The sequence below is a fragment of the Vicugna pacos genome, chromosome 22 (assembly GCF_048564905.1).
Source record: "Vicugna pacos chromosome 22, VicPac4, whole genome shotgun sequence".
Classification (NCBI taxonomy): Eukaryota; Metazoa; Chordata; class Mammalia; order Artiodactyla; family Camelidae; genus Vicugna; species Vicugna pacos.
In genome coordinates, this window is record NC_133008.1 from 22,906,221 (window position 1) to 22,927,739 (window position 21,519).

The 21,519-nt window shown below is 55.3% G+C and overlaps 1 protein-coding gene across 1 annotated transcript; it reads right to left on the reverse strand.

Annotated features, from left to right (window-relative positions):
• Positions 1–2,402: 2,402 nt before the first annotated feature.
• RAB8A (RAB8A, member RAS oncogene family) lies at positions 2,403–20,438 on the reverse strand. The gene is made up of 8 exons (XM_006199107.4): positions 20,233–20,438; positions 15,727–15,787; positions 13,825–13,885; positions 10,188–10,265; positions 8,506–8,595; positions 7,918–7,983; positions 6,426–6,476; positions 2,403–2,691 (listed from the first exon to the last, which is right to left on the reverse strand). Exons 1-8 carry the CDS (start codon positions 20,354–20,356, stop codon positions 2,599–2,601), a joined length of 624 nt encoding a protein of 207 aa, XP_006199169.1. The 5' UTR covers positions 20,357–20,438; the 3' UTR covers positions 2,403–2,598.
• Between the last annotated feature and the right edge of the window lie 1,081 nt (positions 20,439–21,519).

Sequence of the window (21,519 nt, forward strand, 5' to 3'; positions counted from 1 at the left end):
TCCACACAATGGGATAGTCCTCGGCTGTAAAAAGGGATGGGGCTCCGATACACTACGACACGATGGATGTCGAAAACCTTACGGTAAGTGAAAGAAGCCAGATGAAAAAGGCCATGTTGTGTATGATTCTGTTTACATGAAATGTTTAGAACAGGCAAATCCATAGAGACAGAATAGACTAGTGGCTGCTGGGGGCTGGGGGCGGGGGGAATGGGGAGCGACTGCTAATTGGATACTGGGTGATAAAAATGTTCAAAAATTGACTGCAGTGAGGGTGGCACGAGGCTGTGAATATCCTAAAAGTTACTGAATTGCACACCCTGGTGGGTGAATTGTATGGTGTGTGAACTGCAGCTCAATAAAGCTATTAAAAAAAAAAAAAGCCAAGGTGTCATCTGTCCCTGTACAAGGGGATGGTAGTGAAGGAGCCACCCCATCAAAGTCCTTAGAAACAAGGAAAAGTAGTGACTCTGAGCAAGAGGCTGGGTATGATGTGGGCCTAAGGAGTTCCAGGACTCCACCTGACCTGGCTGGGGGGGGGGGCTGTGGAAATTTGGGGCATTATGGGGCAAACACTTAGAGCTTGAAGTTGTCAGTTATTTGGATGACTTGTTCCCCGTTAGAGACAAGAAGTAAAAAGAGACGTGAGTTTTTCTCTTGGGGCAAAAGACGAATAATGATGCAAATGATAATGAACATGACGATGCTGCTGCTGACAACGTGACAGCAGCTGGTCTGGGACACACCATCTCACCAGCTCTGCACAGCCATCCTGTGAGGTGGGAACTGGGATCACGCCCATTCTACAGATGAGGGAACTGAGGTTCAGCCCATGGTTGTGCTGTGGGTCTGAAGCAGGATCTCGGGGAGGAGGGGTGCTCCTGAGAGGTGAGGAAGGGGGCTCACAACGGAGCAGTCAACTTGGCAAAATGAGTGCCAGGGGGATGAAGACCAGAGACTCTTGGTGGCATTATGGGAACTGGTGTTGACCAAGTGACTTACGCAGGGGGTGTGGGTGGCGCAGTGAGTGTTTGGCGGGGGACAGAGGAGGAGGGGAGCTGAGAAGCTTATTTTCCCAAGTCAGTCTTTTGATAATGGTGGCATCTTCTCAGAGCTCGGGGGGACCTTCTCCTCTAGCTTGGGGTAACCCACTGCCTCTACTTTGATCTTGTCCAGACTTGAGGCCCCTGTTGGCCTGGGCTGTGTTTTAAATAGTGGGCATCCTGTGACCCCACCGCCCAACATCTGGCCATCTCCATGTACCTACATGGAAAATGTGGACATAAACATCCGTTAACTTTAAAATGAGCTTTAATTTGTTTGTTTTCCTTAAGTGCATTTATCGATGTAAACAGAGCATGTTAAGAGATTCCAGGGGAGAGCAGACTATTGCTGGTATGTTGGTTTTAATTCAAAAAAGAAAGAAAGAAAGAAAGAAAAAAAAACTATGTGCCAACAGCTTGGATGGACAGCAGCTCGTGGGGTGGCGGGAGACAAAAAGAAAAAGAAAGGTTCCTGGGTGACACCCCACTGCCCTGGTTACCTGGGTTCCGACTGCAGTCTCCAAGGGAAGGCGGAGCTGTCAAAACAGAACTGGGCGGCTGCAGTTAGAAACCCACCCGGACTGCTCTGCAGTCAGTCCCTGTGGGCCACCCCACGCTGTCTGCCACGTCCAGCCGGGGGTATGTTCCTGATCACCCAGATTGGCTGTGGGAAATCGAAGACGGAATCGCCTGCTGGCATGACAACCTGGCGAAGTAAAAATCTCTGCTAGAAAGAACATCTGATTTGGAGATGGTGGGATGGCAAAGAGGGGGAGGCTCCCCGACTGCAGGCGGGCTGCGTGTTGACTGCGTTTTGGGGTCACCCGCATGACATGCATGGTGACCCCTCGGTGCTCAGGTGGAGCGCGGAGCAATCTGCTGGCCATGTCTGAGGCCCAGCTGGACCATGGGACCAAAACCTGGCTGTAAACAGGAAAGGCCACTCCATGCTTCTTTCCTCAGGATTTCCTTAATTTGTGCTTCCCTTTGGTTTGACTGTTAAAATGACAGGCGGCGGGGGATAACGGTTTCTGTCACGTGTCCAAAAGCTCAGAGAAGAGGTGAAAGCGGGTGTTGGAGGCGCTGGGCAGGCGCCTCCCGGGCCTGCTGTGAGTCACCTCACTCAGGAAGTGGAGCCGGCACTCCTGGAGCCGTCAGTGGCCTTTGGGAGCCTCCCTCCTGCCGCAGGGGGCGTGGACGGGTTTTCCAGCGGGGCTTTAGCCGTGTCGAGGCCCAGAGATGGAGGCCTGCCATTGCTGGCTGCTACTGACGGCTGCGCCTCCACTCCCTCTCTCTGTCAAGTTATTCGAGGCGTGGACCCATTTGCCGGATGTCGCAGGAAAAATAGCAGATTCTGAAATCATTCCATCTCCGCAGTTGAAAAAGATCAGTTACTAAAATAAACAATTTCTCGATTGTGTTCTGGTGGCCACGGGCCCGGGAGCCGAGGCGCGGCGGGGGGTGTTGTGGGGGAGGGCCCTGGCCGAGTGAGGGGCTCACTCAGGACAGGCACAGTCAGCTCGGCTGAGCGAGGCTCAGAGTAAGGCGGCCTTCCTCACAGAAGAACACATCGGAAAAAGCTGCTCCTCTTCTGCTGGTCTGGTGTGATTTTGACTCCCTGGTTGCTCCCCTGGGGGCTGTTGCCTTCCTGAAATTGTAAGAGGTTTTCCGAGATTATGGCTGAGCATCATGAGTACCAAGTCTCTTAACCAACCAGCCTGCCAACTAATGAACCAACCAACCATCCATCATCCATCCATCCCCTCCCTCGCTCCCTTCCTTCCAACCAGCCAACCACCTATCCATTCCGTCCCAACCAGCTGCCCATCCACCCCCTCCCATCCATCCATCCCGGCTCTTCCAACCAGCAGTCCACCTGTCCATTCCCTTGCATCTAACCACCCGCTTCCTTCACCCATCCATCTATCCAACTGTCCCCTCCAACAGACAACTCATCTTTCACAAACCCAGAGATCTGTTTTTTCATCTGCTACCCCACCCACCACTCCTTCTAACCATCCATTCTCTCAATCACTTATTCACCTACCCATCCACCCCCTTTCCATGCACCTTCTCAGCATCTTTGCAACCACGGATTCACCTATCTCACTCTCCTCTTTCCCTACTTCCTTCTCTGTATTGAGCCACCCTTTCTCCTTTCCATTCATCTACCTACCCATCTATGTTGAGCATGTTATCAGTGAGGCAGCTGAGGGGCAGCAGAAAGGCTCTCTCGGGATTGGAGGGGCTGGGTTGAAAGGTCCCAGTGCCACCCACACCTAGCTGGTCTCCATGCCCCTGTGCCAAGGCTCTGCTCACCATCTCTCCCCACAGTCTGCCTTCCACCCTGCTGCAGGTGACGTAAGCCCTAAACTCAAGATCTGTTGAAAACCCATCACTGCTGCCGCCCAGCATTTGAAGTCTCTGATCTGGCCCCCGCTGACCCTGGGAACTGAGATCCTATCTTCGCCCACGGCACCATGCTTGGAAAGGCTCGGCCCTGTTTCTTGGACTAATTCCTTTTCATCTTCTAGCTCTCAGGTCAGACCTGACTTTATTCAACAGCAACTGTCGACTGTTGGGCGCTGCCATGGGCAGCGTATGCAGTGGCGGACAAGACCAGCTCCCCTGCCTTAGGGAGCTCACATGGTATGTGGGAGATGGAAATCACACAGGGACACAGATCAGCATGAGTCCCTGTAGTGGTGAGTAATGAGAGGGAAGAGGTGGGGCGAGTGGTGGAGGGGTGTTCTGATGGTGATATCTGAGCAGAGGCCTCGTGGAGCAAGGGAGTGAGGCCAGGGACGGTCCAGGGGCTGTGGTCAGCAGAGTAACTGCCCCCAAGGATGTCCATGCCTTCATCCCTGGCACCTGTGAATTGAATCTCTGACATGGCAGGAGGGACTGTGCAGATGTGATCAAGATGAGGGGGGAGAGTGTCCTGGATCATTCAGGTGGGTCAGGAAGGAGCGGGGAGGATGGAAGCAGGCTCAGAGAGATGCTGAGAGGCTGGCTGGGAAGATGTAGGAAGGGGTCATGAGGCAAGGAATGCTGTGGCCTCTAGAAGCTTAACCAGGCAAGGAAACGGTCCTGCCCTGGAACCTCCAGCAAGGATGGCAGCCCTGCTGACACCCTGCTCTTGGCCTGGTGAGACCCACTTCCGACTTCTGACCTCCACATTAAGATAAGAAATGTGTATTGTTTAAATGGCTAAGTGTGTTCTGGGAGTTTGTTATGGCGGCCAGAGGAAACAAATGCAAGTGGAGAGCAGCCCAGGTAGAGGGGAAAGAAAAATCCAAACGAACCTGGGGTGTTCAGGGAACAAGCAAAGGCCAGCATGGCGGGGCAAAGGGGAGGACAGAGAAGCAGCAGGTGACAAGATGGAGCAAGTGGCAGCAGGCAGAGCACAAGTGGGGTGGGCCCTGGGGGAGCCTGGCTTTCTGTGAGGCTCTTAAGAGAGGAGACAGAATACAGGGAGGTGGGGAAGGCAGAGCCAGGCACATCAGTGATGTAGGATGGATACAAACTCGCAGCCAGCAGAAACGAAAGTTCTGGAGAGCTAATGCACTGTGTGGTGATTCTAGTCGGTGACATGGACTGTGGCACTTACTGCGCTTCATAGGTACTGTGTCTTCCACAACCTGAAGGTGTGTGGCAGCCCCGTGTTGAGCAAGTCTATTTACTGATGCCATTTTTCCAACTGCATCTGCTTACTTCGTGTCTCTGTGTCACATTTTGGTAATTCACACACTATTTCAAACTTTCCCATTGTATGTGTTATAGTAATCTGTGATCAGTGATCTTTGGTGTTACCATTGCAAAGAGATTATGACTTGCTTAGATGATGGTTAGCATTTGGGGGGGGGACAATAGAGTATCTTTAAATTAAGGTATGCACTTTTTCTTTTTCTTTTTTTTTTTTAGATATAATGCTGTTGTGGGTTTAATAGACCACAGTACAGTGTAGACAACTTTTATAGGCCAGGCACTGGGAAACCAGAAAATGCGTGTGACTTGCCTTACTATGATATTCACTTTATTGTGGTGGTCTGGAACCGAACCCACAGTATCTCCGAGGTAGGCTCGTATAAACGTCAAAGCCGCTGAGAGACTAGACCTTAATTGTTCTCAACACGAGTACAAAAGTGATGTTTATGGGACGTGACAGAGGTCTTAGCTAACGCCATGGCGGTAACTGCACTGCAACACACAAATACCAAACCAACATGCTGTACGCCTCAAACTTCCACAATACCGCGTGTCGACTATACTAAAAAAAAAGAAGACCCATATAAAATGTATGGGGCTGAAACTCTGAACATAAACAAAGGTGGGAGGAAATGGATGGAATTTAACTGTTGGTGATTTGCCACTGAGGCAACAGAGAAAGAGAAATTGTGAGGATTATAGCTGAGTCAGCGCTTCACCATCCAAGCCTGGGAAGGATACAGCGCATTCTGGAGGTGACCAACAGGCCTCCATCAAAAGCCCAGGCACAGTGTCGCCGTGATGCTCAGGGTAACTCCCAGTGGGTGAAACTGAGTCAGAAGGATTGTTAAGAATTAAAATTCTACTATTATACTGAAGAGGAAAGAATTCTAAGAAAACTACAATTTTAAGAAAAAGTTTTGTAAAATGTCAGCTTATGTGGGCTATTTTCCATTTTGGCTAAAGAACTGCTATTAAATCAGTCGATCACATGCCTTGCAATTCAATTCACAGCATCTTAGAACTATGAAAATAATGCTTGTTTTAAATCAGACGTCAACTACTTGAACGGCGTTTTGTATTATATGCGCAGCCTTGTATGACCAGATGCAGAACAAGTCACAAATGTAGTGCTTCACGCTCTCACATCAGAAAACAGGGAGCATTGCTGGGTGGGAAAAGAGTGGTTGATGGAGCAGAGGCTCTGGAGCAAGACTCACACCAACATTTAGGTGCTAAACACGCCCAAAATATAGCCAAGCATTCAGACTCCACCAAGAAAGCACTAGCCCCGCCGCATGCTGGGGACTGTGAAACTGCTCACGTGGTAAACAAAACAGCCGGAAATGAATGACAGGGCGGGTGGGAAGGGTTTCAGGCCTCAGAGCCCCAGGACCCACCAAAGCTTGTCACAACCTGCAGAATTTGGGGCTGGAAGGAAAAAAAAGGCGATCAACCTGCCAGATTCGTCAGGACGGGAAGCCAGTGGCTGTCAGAGGCCTTGCTGGGGGCCTCAGAGCATGGAATCTTGGCCCCCTTCCCAGCCAGGCCATGCGAGGTCCAGCCAGGCCCTGAGAAGCAGTACTTGCCCAGGGATGCATTACATCACTGAGGGTGATGCCAGCCGGGTCCAACAGGGGTGCACGCAGGGATCTGGGAAGGACACACACTCACCAATTTTTTATCCATTTTTGCTTTGATGTCTCTGGCGAGAGTGAAAAATGCCTGCAGAATAAGCACACAGTCAGTATCCCTGGAGTGGGAAGCAGATGGGGGCCTGCTGGTTCCTGTTCCCCGCTGTGCAGTGGGCATGGCTCAACAGCGGGGCCAGTCGGGGAAAGTTTTAGGACAGAGACCTGGCACAGGTCTCACCTGTCCAGCCCCATCTCCCGCCCCTACTGGGGTACCCTCACCCACCCAGACCACCACTTCCCCTGAGCCAATGACACTGGGAGGTGGGATCACCCTCAACTGGTCAGAGAGGAAACTGAGGCTTGGAGGGGCCAACTGACTTGTTCCAAGGCACCCAGTGGCTATCTCTGTCCCTGACCCCTGTGCTCTGCCGGCCCACTTTGCCCCTCTTCTGAGAGTCAGGGGCAGGGCAGAAACATAAGCGGCTCTTTGGCTAAGCAAGCTTCATTTTGGGTCCTTGTCCAGTAGGAAGGCCTCAAAGGCCTGGCAGGTGGGGTGGAAGGTTCATCTTCCCCAGGTCGGCAAAGGATCAAGCGGGCCTGACCCCGGGCTGTTGCCTCTGTCCCAGTCTCCTGGCCATTTCCTCCCTTCCCTCAACTGGACAGTACTTAGAAACCCGACTCTGACACAACCCTGCCCTGGGCCCCAGAGAGATGAATCGTCCTCAGCATTTCTTCCTGGTCTGGTGAGAGGTAGTCAGCAAACAGCCCTGTGAAGTCTGGCCATAGAGGGTGGCTCAGGATGCTGGGGATGCCCAAAGTGGTGGGCCTAAGGGTCTGGAGGATGGCAGGGGCTTTTGGGGGGAGGAGTGACACAGGCTGGGCCCTGATGGGAAAGGGAGCGTGTGTGTGGGAGGGAACAGGACAATGGAAAAGGCTTAGAGGAGGGTGGCAAAGGTGGCCAGGAATGGCGAGCGGTGGGTGAGGCCCGAGGCACACGCTGCTTGGGGCCAGCTGGGGAGGGCCCTCTGTGCCATGCGTAGGGGCCTGAGGTCGGGAGTGGTGTGGAAGATCTGTTTTGGAAAGATTGCTGGGCGGGAGGTGGGGGGAATGGAGGAGAAGGCAGGTCAGCTGCCGGGCTGGTGTGGCTAGAGAGGAGAGGAAGCCTGGGCCGAGGCTCAGTCAGGGCCCCCTACTCTGCCTGGGCTGTGACTGGGGCCCGTCTGTGTGCATGGTGAGAATGAAAACACCAACCTGGAGCCAGGCCTGGGCACTAGCCAGCTGGGACTCTCTGAGCCTCAGTTTCCCCTCATGCAAAACTGTGCCTGCTCCCAGGGCTGTTCGAGAGCTAGCAAGATGAAGTCCTAGGTCAGAACATGGGGGCGACTCTCCCATGCTGCCTGGGCCTGGCGCGTGGCACTGCCCAGGAAGTGCCTCTCGGCAGGCCGTCCAGGAGGGCAGCTGGAGCCTGCACCAGTCCCTGAGGCGGAGCTTCTCTGAACCCCCTGGCCCCGAACTGTGGGCTTGGGACTCACGTTCTCCACGTTGATGTTGGCCTTTGCGCTGGTTTCCATGAACTTGATTCCATAGTCCAGGGCCAGCTGCGAGGGAGGGAGACACACATGAACATCAGCCACCAGGTGTCCCTGACTCCTATGCAGCACCCAGAGTTGGGAACAATGAGGGGTGGGGCCTGCACCCTCTAGCAACCAGTGGAGAGCAGGTGGTGAGTGTTCCTGGCAGGAGGGTGGAGGGGGCCAGGCTCTGTTCTCTGCCCTCTGTGGCCTCAACGGGTCCCACGAAACACTGAGTGGGAGCAGAGCACATCCGAGGAGACTTCACTGCTTTCAGTCTTTAGCCTGAAGCCTGGCTGGGCGAGGGCTTTCCACCTTCTCTTCTCATGGCACACGCCCCACTGGGGCAACCAATTTGCCCAGCAAAGTCCTGTGTCCCGGGACTCCCTCAGACTTGGATGAGACAGGATGGCAGGTCTCCTTACGCTCATAAAGATTATGAGGGAGTCTCCCTAAAGCCCAGCCTCTCCATCCGTGAGCAATCTGGGGGTCCTCTGGGGCAGGGCAGGGCTGACCTGCCCCGTGGCACCCAGCGGCCACCATGCCCACCTTCTCTCCCCGTTCCCTGGAAACTTGTCTCTTGTCGTTCACGTCGCACTTGTTCCCGAGTATCATCTTTTCGACATCTGCGGAGGCGTGCTGCAAGGAGAGGAGCAGACGGGGCAGGTGAGAGGTGAGGTCAGACCGGACAACTTGTAGACCGTCCCCCAAGATCAGAGCGGCGGGTCAGGGCTGCTAGGCACGCCCTTACAGGCGACAAGCTGAAGTTCAGAGAGGCTGAGTGGCCCGTCCTATGTCACACAACTGATGTCAGGGCAGAGTTCAGGGTTCTGGCTGCTACTCTGACCAAGTGCATGCTCTCTGACTGCCAAGGACGGCCTCCATGCCCGTCCCTGGGCTCCTGGCGGGCTCTGGCTTATGGGAGGCAAGCGAGGCTGGGATTCCCGTCTCTGCTCACCTCCCGTCCTCCCGGGCTCCTCTGCTGGAGGCCCCAGCTGCGGTCCCGGGACCTTCCATCCAGCTCTATCTCACTCTCTCTGGGCTCTGGAAACAGGCTGTGCCTGGGGTAGTCACAGCCTTTGGTCACTGGTCACCACCAGCCTTGGGTGCTTTGCCATCCCCTGGCATTTCCTGAAATCTGCCCTCTGCCTGAAAATGGCTCCCTCCTCCAAACCTCCCCTGCACTCCACCACAGTGGGCCTTGCTTCCCGAAGGACTGGCTCATCGGAAAGGCCCTTCTCACTGTAGCTCAGATCTGCTCTCTGGGAAACATGTCCCACTCCTCCCTAATTTCCTACTGACCAGCAGGCCCTCTTGCCTACTGGCCAGAACAGAGCTTCCACAGAGCCTAGCGTGAGGTGAGCAGCTCCCCTCCTCAGCCCGGGCCCAGCCTCCTGTCAGCAAATGCGGGGTCACCGGGAGGCGGCCCAGTGCAGCTGCTCACAGATGCTGGCTGCGACCTGACCTTTGGCCCTGGCTTCACAGGTGGGTGAAGTTCTCAGACCCGAAGCCCCACCTGGTGAGTCATCCAAAGCCACAGGTGCATCGTCCAGGGAGGCCCTAGGGGCAAGGGGACGCTCTCTGGAGAGTGGGAAGGGGACGGCACTGGCCCCTGGATGGGGAGGCCAGGCTGGCTGCCTTCTCTTCCCTCCTGGTTCAAGGTCTCCTTTCACAGGCAACTGCAGTTTGAGCATGGGGAGCTCACTCCACCTCACACCCTGCTCTCCTGTAGCTCAAAGTACAACTGACACCTCTCGCCACACCCAGCAAATACAAAGGTCAACACCAATTCTAGAACCTTCCTTCTCTAGAAAGCACCAAATGCTCACAGTGACGAAGAGCCCAGATAGATATCCTCCATTCGTGACCTCAATGTCACCCAAACCCAACAACCCAGCTGGGGAAATGGGCTCTCAGGGCTTCTCTGTGACAAGGCCAGGTCACCGATGTGACCTTTCACCCTCAGGCCAGACCCCACCACACCCGTGCTCACAGAGGAGCCTCGCTGGCTCCCTGCGGCCAGTAGGCTAAGTATGGCCACCTGCCTTGGCAGGCAGCGAGGGTTCCCGGCCCCCTCTGACAGTGCTCCCGGCTACAGGGCTCTTGGCAAGTTACCCATAGGTGTCTCTGTGCTCAGTGATCTCACATGTAAACCAGCGGGCTCCGGGGTGAGGACTGGGGAGAGGATGAGTGGGGCGTTCCTGCAGGTGGCAGGGGCCTGCAAGTCTTACCTCCTCAATGTTCCGAATCCAGTTCCGGATGTTGTCGAAGGACTTCTCGTTGGTGATGTCGTAGACCAGCATGATGCCCTGAGCAGGGGGAGACAGAGACGTGCACTCTGGAGGAGCTGCCAGCTCTCTGGCAGGGAGGCCCCAGCAAGGTGGGGCGGCAGGGACCCCGACAGGACAACCCTCCCCCGGGCCCTTCCTCCTGCTGGGCTCCAGCGCTTGCCTCTCCCTTGGGTCCCAGGCTCTAGCTCTGCTCCTTGGCCACCAATGTGACCCTCCTCCCTGGTGAACAGACCCCACCCCACCGGCGCTTACAGAGGAGGCTTGCTGGCTCCCTGCTGCCGGCAGGAAGAGCGCGGCCCACGCACCCGCAGCCAGCGAGGCCCCGGCGGCCGACCTCCCAGCCTCACATCCTGCAGCTCCCTGTTCCACAGGCGGCGTTCCACAGCTCTGACACCCACTGCGCTCCCCCTCGCACCAACCCTTTCCTGGGCTCGGCCTCTTCCACACCCTCACTCACCGCCCACCCCCGGCCCCTGGCCTGAGTTCCCTCCTGGGCTCGGCCAGCGCCGCCTTCTCTGGTAGCCCCATTGTCACCCCTCGTCTGGTGCCTACCATGTACTTCTCCCTGAAGCCTCACAGGCTGGGTCGGGTGGTCCCACTGTGAGAATGGGGAACCTGAGGCTGGGGGGTCGGGGGCTAGGTCCCTGTGTCCAGTCACCCGAGACAGTAAAGGACACAACTGGGTCTGAGGCCAGGGGGGACAGATCCCATGGGGGAAGACCCACATGCCTTCCAGAGACCCCATCAGAGTGGGGGCTGGCTTCAAACACCAGGGCAGGCAATGCTGAGGCTTCCGGGGTTCCATATCCCATGTGTGAGCACCTGGGAGACGGTCCACAGGTCCTGAAATAGCTGCAGAGTAAATCCGCCTCTGCATGAGCCCACGATCTTGCTAACACCCAAGAGAAAGGCAAATATCCCCATTTGATTCAAGGGGAAACCGAGATGCAGAGAAGTGACCTTTAAGATTTAAGCCCAGCTCTGAAGGAACAGATGACACCGGTTCCCGTTAGGAACCTTCCTGGGTCCTCCTCAGGATCAAGCAATGCTCAGGGCCACCCTTCAGTGGTCCCTGGACATCCCCATGGCAAGCCAGCATGCAGCATTCTCGCAGGTCCCCATGCAGCTCAGCCCCTGGGCTCCGAGGCACGTGGTTCCAGCTGTCTGGCCCGGGGCCCAGCTTACTCCCTTCCCTCCCTCTACCTGCTCCCAGGGCCGAGTCCTCCGTCCACAAGCTCTAGTGATAGCCAAGGCGTCTCCGAGGCCACCTGAATTCGCAGAGTAAGAGCTTAGGCTGTGTGTGATGGGAGATAACCACCAGGGCAGGGGAGTGACCAACCCACAGGCAGGGCAAGCGGGCCACTGCAATTCCAAACCCACACTGTGCCCTTGAGGATATACATGGTGGCCTTACAGCCTGTCACAAATGCCACCTGGGATCCCTCATTCAGTGGTCTCCTAGGGAGACTGAATAGAGATAGCTGACGAGAGAACTCGGAAGAGCTTTCACTGGCTGTGATGTCTGCCACGCCCAGCCAAGGTCAGCCGAGGTACAGATGCTGGTGGGCAGACTCTGTGAGTTGAGCATCACTGGGGCCTCTGCCTAGTGCCCCTTGTCAGGGGCAAGAAAGGCCACAGGGCTGTGAGGCTTTTCTGCCCCTTTATCCAGGGACTGGCCCCTCTGATGGCCCAGGATTCTGCCGCCACCACCACCAGGTTGACACCACGTATGCAAGATTCCAAGGTCCCGGATTATTACCTATGGGGGGCTGGGGGCAGTGGGTAGAGCTATCAGGAAAGAGCAGAAGTCCCTGGAAAACATAGTGTCACTCCATTCTCGGCCCTCCCTGAAGCTCCCCCTGGGCTCCAAGTGACCATTTTCTTACCCGTCTGGGCACAGCTCCCCATATCTACCTGCAAACTCAAAACAGGACCCTGGACATTCGATGTTCCCCAAATTTGGGGAACTAGACGCCAAGGGTCTAGTACCACAAGGACAAAGATGATGACAGGGCTGAACTAATGGCAATCTTTGCACTGTTCTGCACAGTTGCCACCACCCACACAAGGTTGTGAGGGGATGTGACCTCGGGGCTGGGGGTTCCTACCTTAACTGATTTAAATTCCAACAACCATACATGGCTAGCGGCTTCCTTATGCATTAGGCCAGGTCTAGGAGGATGCAATCATCTTGGGGCTGGATAGGGTCTTACGTATGGCTCAGTCCAGACTTGCTGGGGCTGGCTGAGGATGTGGGCACTAGAGAGACACAGCCACTACTGGCCGAGACATCGACCCTCTGTGTGAACTGAAGCAGGGGCTGGAATGGCACTGACCCTCAGTTTCCTCATCTGTAAAATGGGGATAACCATGGAATCCACTCTCAGGAGTTTATGGCCAAGACCTGGGCCCAGTGCCTTCAGCAGGGAACGGCTGGGTGAAGGGGGTTGGGGGTGATTTTTCAGCCCAGAGAGGGATGGGGTCTACCTGAAGCCACACAGCAGAAGCTCCCCCAGGACCCCAGAGCCCCTGCCCCACCAGAGCACAGCAAGGTGAGGGAAAAATTAGCAAATTAATTTTAATGAGGAGAACTAAGGTTGCAACCCACACGATTGAGTTTCTATTATGTTCAGACACCATGTGGGATGCTCTAAATACTTAATGCCTCTATTCATTTCTGCCGTTCACCAGCAGTTCCTACTGCATACTCAGCGTGGTCCCAGGCATCAGGTGTGTAGCAGGGACACAGCTCTCCTGGAGCTTATGCCTAGTGGAGGAAACAGGTGTCTATGCAGTTGATCGAGGGGGCGTGGCACGTAAGGGATGGGGCATGCTGGGAGCTGAAATTGGGGAGACGGCCATCCACCCTCCTAGCTGCCTGGATGTACCCCTGTTCTCTGTTCCGCTTTCAGAGGGTGACCCAGGGGCTGAGCCAGGTCCTGGGAACCTACCTCCCATTCTTGGCAGTCCCTGGGCACCCTACTCCATTCACACCTCACAGGTGCATGACCTGTTCGGGGACCTTGGGGGCAGGGCCCTGGCCCATTCTGGGGACCCTGTGTGTATTATTCAGGCCTGGCCTGGAGAAGGGGCTCAGTAAAAATGTCTGAGAGATGACAGACGAGTCTTCCTATCACATCACCCGCCTCAGGCCCAGGCAACAAATGTTAATGGCCAACCAGCCCAGAGCAAGTCAGCTCCTGGACGATCTTCCAAGTTTTTGGTAGCAAATTCCAGAGACCGACGGGGGCCACCTGAGTGCTCTTAAGTGTCGGGGCATGTCGGCTCCGATTTCACTGACCTCACCCAGAAGAACCGGCTTCCTGTGTCTTCCTTCATTCCTAGAGAATTAGGTTTCCTTAAACCCTGCATTGTCCCTGACGCCAGAAGGGGATGTATGGATGAAGAGGTGGAGGTGGGGCACACAGCCTTTTCCCAAAACTAACTCAGAACCAAGGACCCCTGAAGAGCCAGAGCACGGGCTCCTTAGAAACACTCAGATTTTGGTATCCAAGTCAGTGATGTTCATTTTGACTTTAAAAAAAAAAAAGACAACCCCCCCAAAGCCAATCCATACCATCGCGCCCCTGTAGTAAGCCGTTGTGATCGTCCGAAACCGTTCCTGACCAGCTGTGTCCCTAAAGATGACAAGAAGGGGTGTTAGTGATACAGAATGAGAACAGTCGTCACAGTGAGAACGAGGGGCCTTTACCCATGATGGACACCCAGCTTTCTCATGGGTCACCTCCTGATTCACTGTCCTGCTGTGGGGCACCCCAATCCCTGCATTATTACAGAGACGGAAACTGAGGCTTGGGCGCGTGTCTGATGTCTCCTGGCTGGGGATGCGGCAGAACCACGAGGTCTCTTCCACACCTTGGCTCCCTGGGAATCTCCCCGGAGTCTCTGGGCCCCGTAAGAGCCAAGGGTGGATGTTATTATTTGTGAAAATCTGGGTCCTCCGGTGTGGGAGGGGCTGGTCAAGTGACATGGAAACACAGCCCTCACCGGTGGGCTGAGCCGGGTGAGATCGGTGGGGCTTGGGAAGCACTTCCACACTCGCCATCTGGGTGGGGGCCAAGGGGAGAGTCCTTCTACCTCAGTAAGGAGGCGACACCTGGTAAGACATGCCCAGCTCTTGGAAGGGAGTGTGTTCAGTTTGGTTTAAAGGTGACTTAACTGATTGATGGTGGAGCCAGGGTAAGAACATGTCTTTTGTCTCTGGGCCCAAGGTTCCTCCTGTGACCCTGCATCACCCTCTGTGCTGGGCTCTGCATATCTGGACTATACAGAAGCCCCTCGTTTGGGGCTCAGTTGACTTTCTGCCGCCAAGAGCAGGTGAAGTCAGTGGTTATGAAGTTATTTTACAGCTGTTTTAGAAGAGTTTTAAGAGAGTCATTGACCCCACTGCGAGTGCTGAGAGCAGAAGCAGGGAGACAGGAGGATAGGAAAGCAAAACTTCTGCCTGCTGGTACAGTGTCACTTTGGACTTGGGCACCGAGGCTGCCAGGGAGCCAACGTGTTGGAAAGAGAGGAACCGCTATGGCTTGGAACTTACAAGGTGGCCAGAGACTGGCTGCCTCCGGAGCTCGGTAGGATCGGTTGGCCACACCCAGATTTCGATTTGAAGTCAGGTTCAGAGGTGGATACCACTGAAGTTGAGGGCCCCCCCACCCCAGGCAGGCAGGCCAAGGCACACACTTTGAGGCTTGAGTTGGAGAGGTGAGCTGCAGGGAGGGAGGCCTCCCCTCCCACTCTTGGGTGCTCCCCTGGACCAGAGGGACTGGCTACCCTTCCAAATATGACTTCTCTTACTTCTGCTCGGGGCTTGTGTGTCCCTGCAGGTGACGTGGCTGCAGGGCAGGACCCTCCCACATCTGAGCACAGTGGGCTGCAGACCAGAGCCTATGTCCAGGACGGGGACTCACAAACTCTCTTATTTTATGTGGCGTAAGAAGTCAGCCCTAGGTGAGTGGAATGGAAACGGGTCTTGCCATTGGGCCTAGCCTTGGCTTATTTTCGGTTCTGGGGTTTCAGGTCTGTGTGTTAGGAAGTGAGGCCTGGGCTGCCCCAGGGGAGGAAAGAGGAAGTGATGCCAGGCCTTCGGCAAGCTGATAGGCTCAGGGGGGCTCAGGGGGGCTCAGGGGGGAACTGCCGGGCTGGGGCATCTTGCTACCTCGGCAGCCCTCACCGTGGCCAGGCAGAGGGCTCGCTCCACGATCAGTGGGAGCAGGCCGCTCTGAAGCCCGCATGCTGAGTTAACTGGGACCGGGAGTCCTGTCCCTGAAGGGGCTGACAGACTCTCATCCCCAGCAGCCAGCAGGGCACAGTTCCTGGGGCTTCTGAAGAAAGCCCGATGCGCCTGGGCTGGCCACCAAGGGACGGAGGCTGTGGTCACAGGGAGAGGGGAGGGGTCACTAGGGGCTTCAGGCTCAAAGTACCTGCTGGGGGAGGGGCTGCCAAAGGCAACAGCTCTTACCATATCTGTAGTTTAATTCTCTTGCCATCGAGCTCTATGGTCCGAATTTTAAAGTCAATTCCTGAAAGACAAGGAATAAAAGGAAAAAAGGGGTATCACGGTCAGCCCACTTCTCAAGCTGTGTCTTGGCTGGTGCTGCCAACCCGGGCGGGTGACAGCTGCCACGGTTTACTGAGTACCTGTGGGGTGCTGGGCATGTGGGATCTCTGAATCCCTCACATAGGTCTGGAGGCACCTGAGAACTTTCTCCTCTCACTGAAGGGGAGGCTGGGCAAACCCAGAGAGTGCAGACGCCAAAACCTTGTTCTTGTCCCGCAAGCCACACCTGACCCTCCAAGCGCACTGGGCATGGGGCCCGGAGAGGCACCTGATGCAGGCAGGCCTCTAGCATCTGCAAGTGTTGTTCTCTCTCCGGAGGTGGTCCCTACCCTGCCTGCCTGTCGGCCTGGTGAACTTCTCCTCCTTTGAGACCTGCCAGAAGGTCACCTCCCCAAAAGCCATCTGGACCCTGCCCTCCTCCGCTCCACGCTCTTGCTTTAGTCCCCTCTCCCCAGGACCAGGGCGACCTCTCAGCCTCATTGCCTATTCTCCAGGCTCCCACTGTTGTCCCCTCAATCTCCTTTCCAGCTTCCAAAATGCAACCTTAACCATGTCACCAAGCTAACCTCTGCTCCAGACCTTCTGGTGTGTCCAATGGATGAATGGATAAACAAAATGTGGTCCACCCCTACAATGGAATACTACCCAGTCATAAAGAAGGAGGAAGCTCCGACACACGCTACAACATGGATGAACCTTGAAAATATAACACTGAGTGAGAGAAGCCAGACATGGAAGGTCACACCATATATAATTCTATTCATATGAAATTTCCAGAATAGGCAAATCAGGAGAGACAGAAAGGAGACCAGTGGTTGCCAGAGGGTGTGGGGGAACGAGGAGATTGGTGGGACTGACTCAGGGGACTCTGGGGTCTTTTTGTCACAGTTAAAATGTTCTGGAATTGACATTGGTGATGGTCACAGAGCTCTGTGAATATACTTGAGGCCACTGACTTGTACACTTTAAATGGATGAGCTGAATTATAACTCAACAAAACTCGTAAAAAAAAGACAAACAAACCCAAAACCCAAAACACCTTCCAGCGGCTTCCCACTGCTTCCCCGGCCCAAGAATTAAGTGCAAACAGTGGCCAGCGTGCTCCAAGGCTCTGCCTAACCTGGTCACCTCTCAGAACACATGCCTCCTGCCCTCCTCTCTGGCCACACTGCCCAAGCTTGTCCTGGCCTTGGGGCTTTTTCTGTCCTCCCCTGGAATATTGCTTCATTCCACAGCCACCTGGCCCCCCTTCCCTTCACTCTGGTCTCTGCTCAGGTCACCTCCTTGAGGGAGTCTTCCTAAGCCTCCTCTCTCCCCTTCTTCTTCATGAACAATCCCTGACACTGGATATGTGTTGATTTGCTCTGTGAACCAAGGAACCAAACTTGCTAACTGGAATGGCCTGCGTGGAGGGGGAGTGGCCAAGCCCAGCTTTCGCCCCAAGGTGTTTGTTCTACATCTCTGCCTCTGAAGCCTGGAGACTGAGGCCTGGCCTGACCCCTCAGAATCCGGGATGGGGATGCTAATTCCATCCTTGCCCACCTCAGCTGTCCTAGGGACCATGGGGAGTAAAAGCCTGCACTTGAATTTCGCCTCCTGGAGCTTATTTTGTCCCCTAGGACATAAGCTCCAGGAGGTCAGGGGCTCATATGCCTTCCTCACAGCTGCATCTCCAGTGACAAAGCATGGCAGGGGCTGCTTGTATTTGCCAGAAGCCCATCACCCAGTCCTGCACACACACCCTGACTACAGGCCCTGGGACAGTCCTGGCCCCTCTGATTCATCCAAGTCATCTCTGCAGCCCCTGCACTGAGGCAGATGCCTGGCACGCAGCAGGCACTAGAGAAAGATGGATGAACCAAAGAGTCAAGAGCAATGAGATCCATGTGGTGCCCCACAGTTTACCAAGCACTTTCGTGTGTCATCCATCTCCCTGCAGGAATGAATGAATAGGGCCCTGACGAGATGGGGGCTGAGCCTGGCTAGGGAGAGCCAACTCCACGAGCCATAGGGCCAAGCTTACACCACAAAATGATCGATGGAGCTTAAGAGAACAGGCTTTGGCAAAACGTAACCTGGGCAGAAAATCAACAGCCACTTAATCCCTTATCTATAAAGAAAATCCAGAGATACCTGCCGTGCTAATACAGAACTGCCTTTATGCATTCGGTTGCGTTTCAGCACTAAGCCTCGCAGTGTCATCTCTTCCTAAAACAGCCCCCGACTCTTGTCACAGATGCATAGGGACTTACGGATTCAAAAGGCATTGTTCAGTCGACAGAGCCCACAGCATCACGGTGTCCTATCCTCCTCCTGGGTTTTATTAACACACCAAGTTTAATTAGAAGTGTAAACTTTATGAGGCCTAAGAGTTAACGAGGCCATAACTTCAAGGTCACAGGGAACTAAACTTTCCTAGAAGACAGAGGTCTGCAGGAAGGCTACAAATGTAATGAGAATACCGGAGGGGGTGGGGAGGGAGGAATCCTGGGTTCAAATGCCACGTCCACCTCCTTAGGTGACCCTGCCCAAGTCGCATCCTTATCTGCAAGTGGAGGTCGGCCACCTCAGAGCCCTCAAGGGCTGGACTGGGTTTTCTGGTCAAGAATTAAAAACCAAACAAGACTCAATGCCCCAATTGATCTCACTGGGAAGTTTCTGCCCCTGGAAAACTGAGGTCTGGGTTGAGAGCGAGCCACAGTCTACGAGGAGTTAACATCTCTTCCTGATTGGTGGGGATGCAAGGGTTATCCCGAAGTTTGACCCTGGAGCTAGGGGAAGGGAGGACTCAGAAACACCTGGGCCCAGGGGAAGGCTGCTATCACTCCAGGGGACAGTCTGCTTCCTCTAGACAGCCTCTGGTTGTGGTGACAACCCCCTGGTCATTGTACAGTTCTGATCCTCCACCATCCAGGGCACTGGCCAAGGAAGAGAGAACCACTCCTCAACTGAAGAAACAGGGCTCAGAGAGGTGAAGTGCTCATTCAAGGGCACAGAGAACAGGAAACCAGGCATGATGATTTCCAGTGCAATTCTCTTTACTTTACATCTGGCACTGAAGTGTTTTGCAAAGTGCAGCTCCTGGAGGAGGCAAGAATGGACTCAGCAGCTCATTGTGGGGTTCAGGGAGCCAAGGTACACAGGGGTAAAGCAAAGCCCAGGCCCTTGGTCTTTTCCAGCTCCTGGGCTTGGTGACCATTTTCTTGCTTCCCTACTCCAGAGCAAGGCTGCACAGCCCACAGGCTACTCCATTTGATGGATGTTCCTTCCAGGTCAAGCCTTTTCATGTGGTCAATGGCTGTTTTTGTAGTGGTGGCGCTGGGGAAGAAGTCAGCCCCACTTTTGTGGATGGCAGAACTGAGAAGCAACAGGTCAATTCTGCTCAACCACAATGTGGGCTGGCCCTGCAGAAAACGCTGTGCTGCAAAGTGACAGCTGGTGTCCTGGGCCTAGCGATAGGGAAGTCAGGGCTGTCTGTGGCAGTGGCTGATTTTGGTTTCTCACTGAAGCTTTTATCTGACATCTCCTCAGGATGACAGGTCCCAGGGCAGGCAGCTGTCACTTGTCATTGCTGTCACCCTTGGGTTGGGATGGAAGGCCGGACAGAGAAAGTCTTTAGACTCCCTCTCACCATTCCTTCTAGCAATAATTCCTCAATGGGGGATAAAGGGTCAGAGAGAGGAGTGCAACCCCTGAATATTCGAGAGGAAAGAGCAGGAGAGGTCTAGGTTGGATTCCTAGCTCTGAGGTGGATCAGCTGTGCTTGTCCTGGGGGTGAGTGCGCACATCTCTCTGGGATGGTTGAACCCTGAGTTCTAGGGTCAGACACACCCAGGTACAAATGGCATCCTTGCCACCTGTAGACCGGGTGACCTTGGGAAAGTTCAGTGTCCTCCCTGAGCCTCAAATTCCTCATCTGTGGCATGAACTTGTAACAGCACCTAACACAGAGAACTGGCAAGTGTGATAAACCACATAAGGCGCCTGGCACACAGTAAATGCTCAATAACGTCAGATGTCACTTGTCACTGTCCTTCCCCATGGCCAACTCCTCATGCCTCAGTTTCCACTTCTGTGAGACAAGGACGCCAAGCAATTGCTTGGAGAGCTGCTGCGAGGACAGAGCTAGATGATGGGTGCCAAGACTCTATACAGGACATATACTCTAACGAGCAGGCTAAGGGTTGGGGCCTCACTCTCCCCATCTGCAAAATGGGCGCCTGGTCCCGCCACCATGGCCCAGGAAACCCGAACGGCGGTAGAGGCGACTTCTCTTTTTCCTTCTGGGCCCCTTGACCCTCTCAGATCCCTAGTCCATCCGGCCCAGCCGCTCCCTCAGCCCCAGCCCCTCAGGGGCGCGCCCGGCCCGGGCCTCCCGCGCCCCGGGCCGTTCCCCGGCCCCAGTACCTATGGTGGAGATGAAAGTGGAGTTGAAGGCGTCCTCGGAGAAGCGGAACAGGACACAGGTCTTCCCCACCCCCGAGTCCCCGATCAGCAGCAGCTTGAACAGGTAATCGTAGGTCTTCGCCATATTACACTCTCTCCCCGACGGGAAGTGCGCCCAGCGCCTCGCCACTGGCCGCTGGCCACGTCCATCAGCGCCGATCCAGCCCCCCATTGGCTCCCGGCCCAACGCGCGTCACCGCGGCCGACGCCCGCCCCTGCGCCCCGCCCGCCTCGGGGAGACGTGGGGAAGAGGTGAGCCGGGCACGGAGCCGGAAGAGGCCCGAGCGCGTCGCTCATTGGTCGGCGCTTAGGATAGGGCGGACTGCCATTGGCCATCCGGGAGGAATCGAGGGGCTTCAAAAGGGGATAGAGCGGGGGCGTGGCATCCCGTGTCCCCGCCTTTTCCTTCCCCGACTCTGGGGTGGCCCCGCCCCCGACGGGAGGGGGAGGGCGAGGAACTTGCCAACGGCTCCGCGCGCCCTCAACTTGGGGGCGGGGTCTGGGAACCACGCGCAGGCGCGCCAGGAAGACCGTTGGCACTAGCGGAGGGCGCACGCGCGTGGGGTCTCAGGCGCCCGCCTTCCAAGGTCCGCGGAGCCTCAGTTGACGCTGAGACTAGCGCGGGAAGGCTGTGTGCCCGTGGTGGTGTGGTTTGGACGCCTTTCCGTCAGGCCAGGGGGAACCCAAGAGAAAACGAGTAGGGACGGCGTCATAGTCCAAGCGAGGACCCCTCGAGACGTATTTCGGACCCTCAGCGCTGGCCAGGGGACCCACCTAGAGATACCCAGGCCTCTGCCACCAGTTTACGCCCTGAGGCCCGCAGGACTTGTCAGGACGCGCCCTTGGACCCTACTTAGAAGTTGTCCAGTTCTTTTCCTCTAGAGCCTCGCTCCATTAAGGCGCTCTCGGGGGACCTCGGAACCCGCCGAGGGAGTTAGGGTAGTAAGAATTACAGGGAATAATTTGGGTGTTGGTTCTGTGCCTGCCAGTGTTGCCAGCACTTACAAAAAGTATATAAAATACATTACCCCCACCCCAACCCACAGAGGTAGGTATTACTGTGTTCCACCCGCCCCACCGTTTTATGGTGAGAAAAGCGAGGCCAGAGAGGTTAAGCGACTTTCCTAGGCTCTTAACCAGGTAATTTGGTTTTCGATCTCAAAGCGACCAGCTTCAGAGGCTAAGGTCTTGACCACTATGGTTTCCTGCATCGCAGTGATGAGCCACACCGTGTGGCTTCATTGCTAT

Bases quoted from the DNA above. Each gene is read 5' to 3' on its own strand.
- RAB8A (XM_006199107.4), bottom strand. From the start codon at position 20,356: ATGGCGAAGACCTACGATTACCTGTTCAAGCTGCTGCTGATCGGGGAC. The intron at 13,886-15,726 runs GTAAGAGCTGTT...TGTCATCTTTAG, and splicing joins AGAATTAAACTACAGATATG to GGACACAGCTGGTCAGGAAC. The intron at 10,266-13,824 runs GTATGGATTGGC...CCCCCTGCTCAG, and splicing joins CTTACTACAGGGGCGCGATG to GGCATCATGCTGGTCTACGA.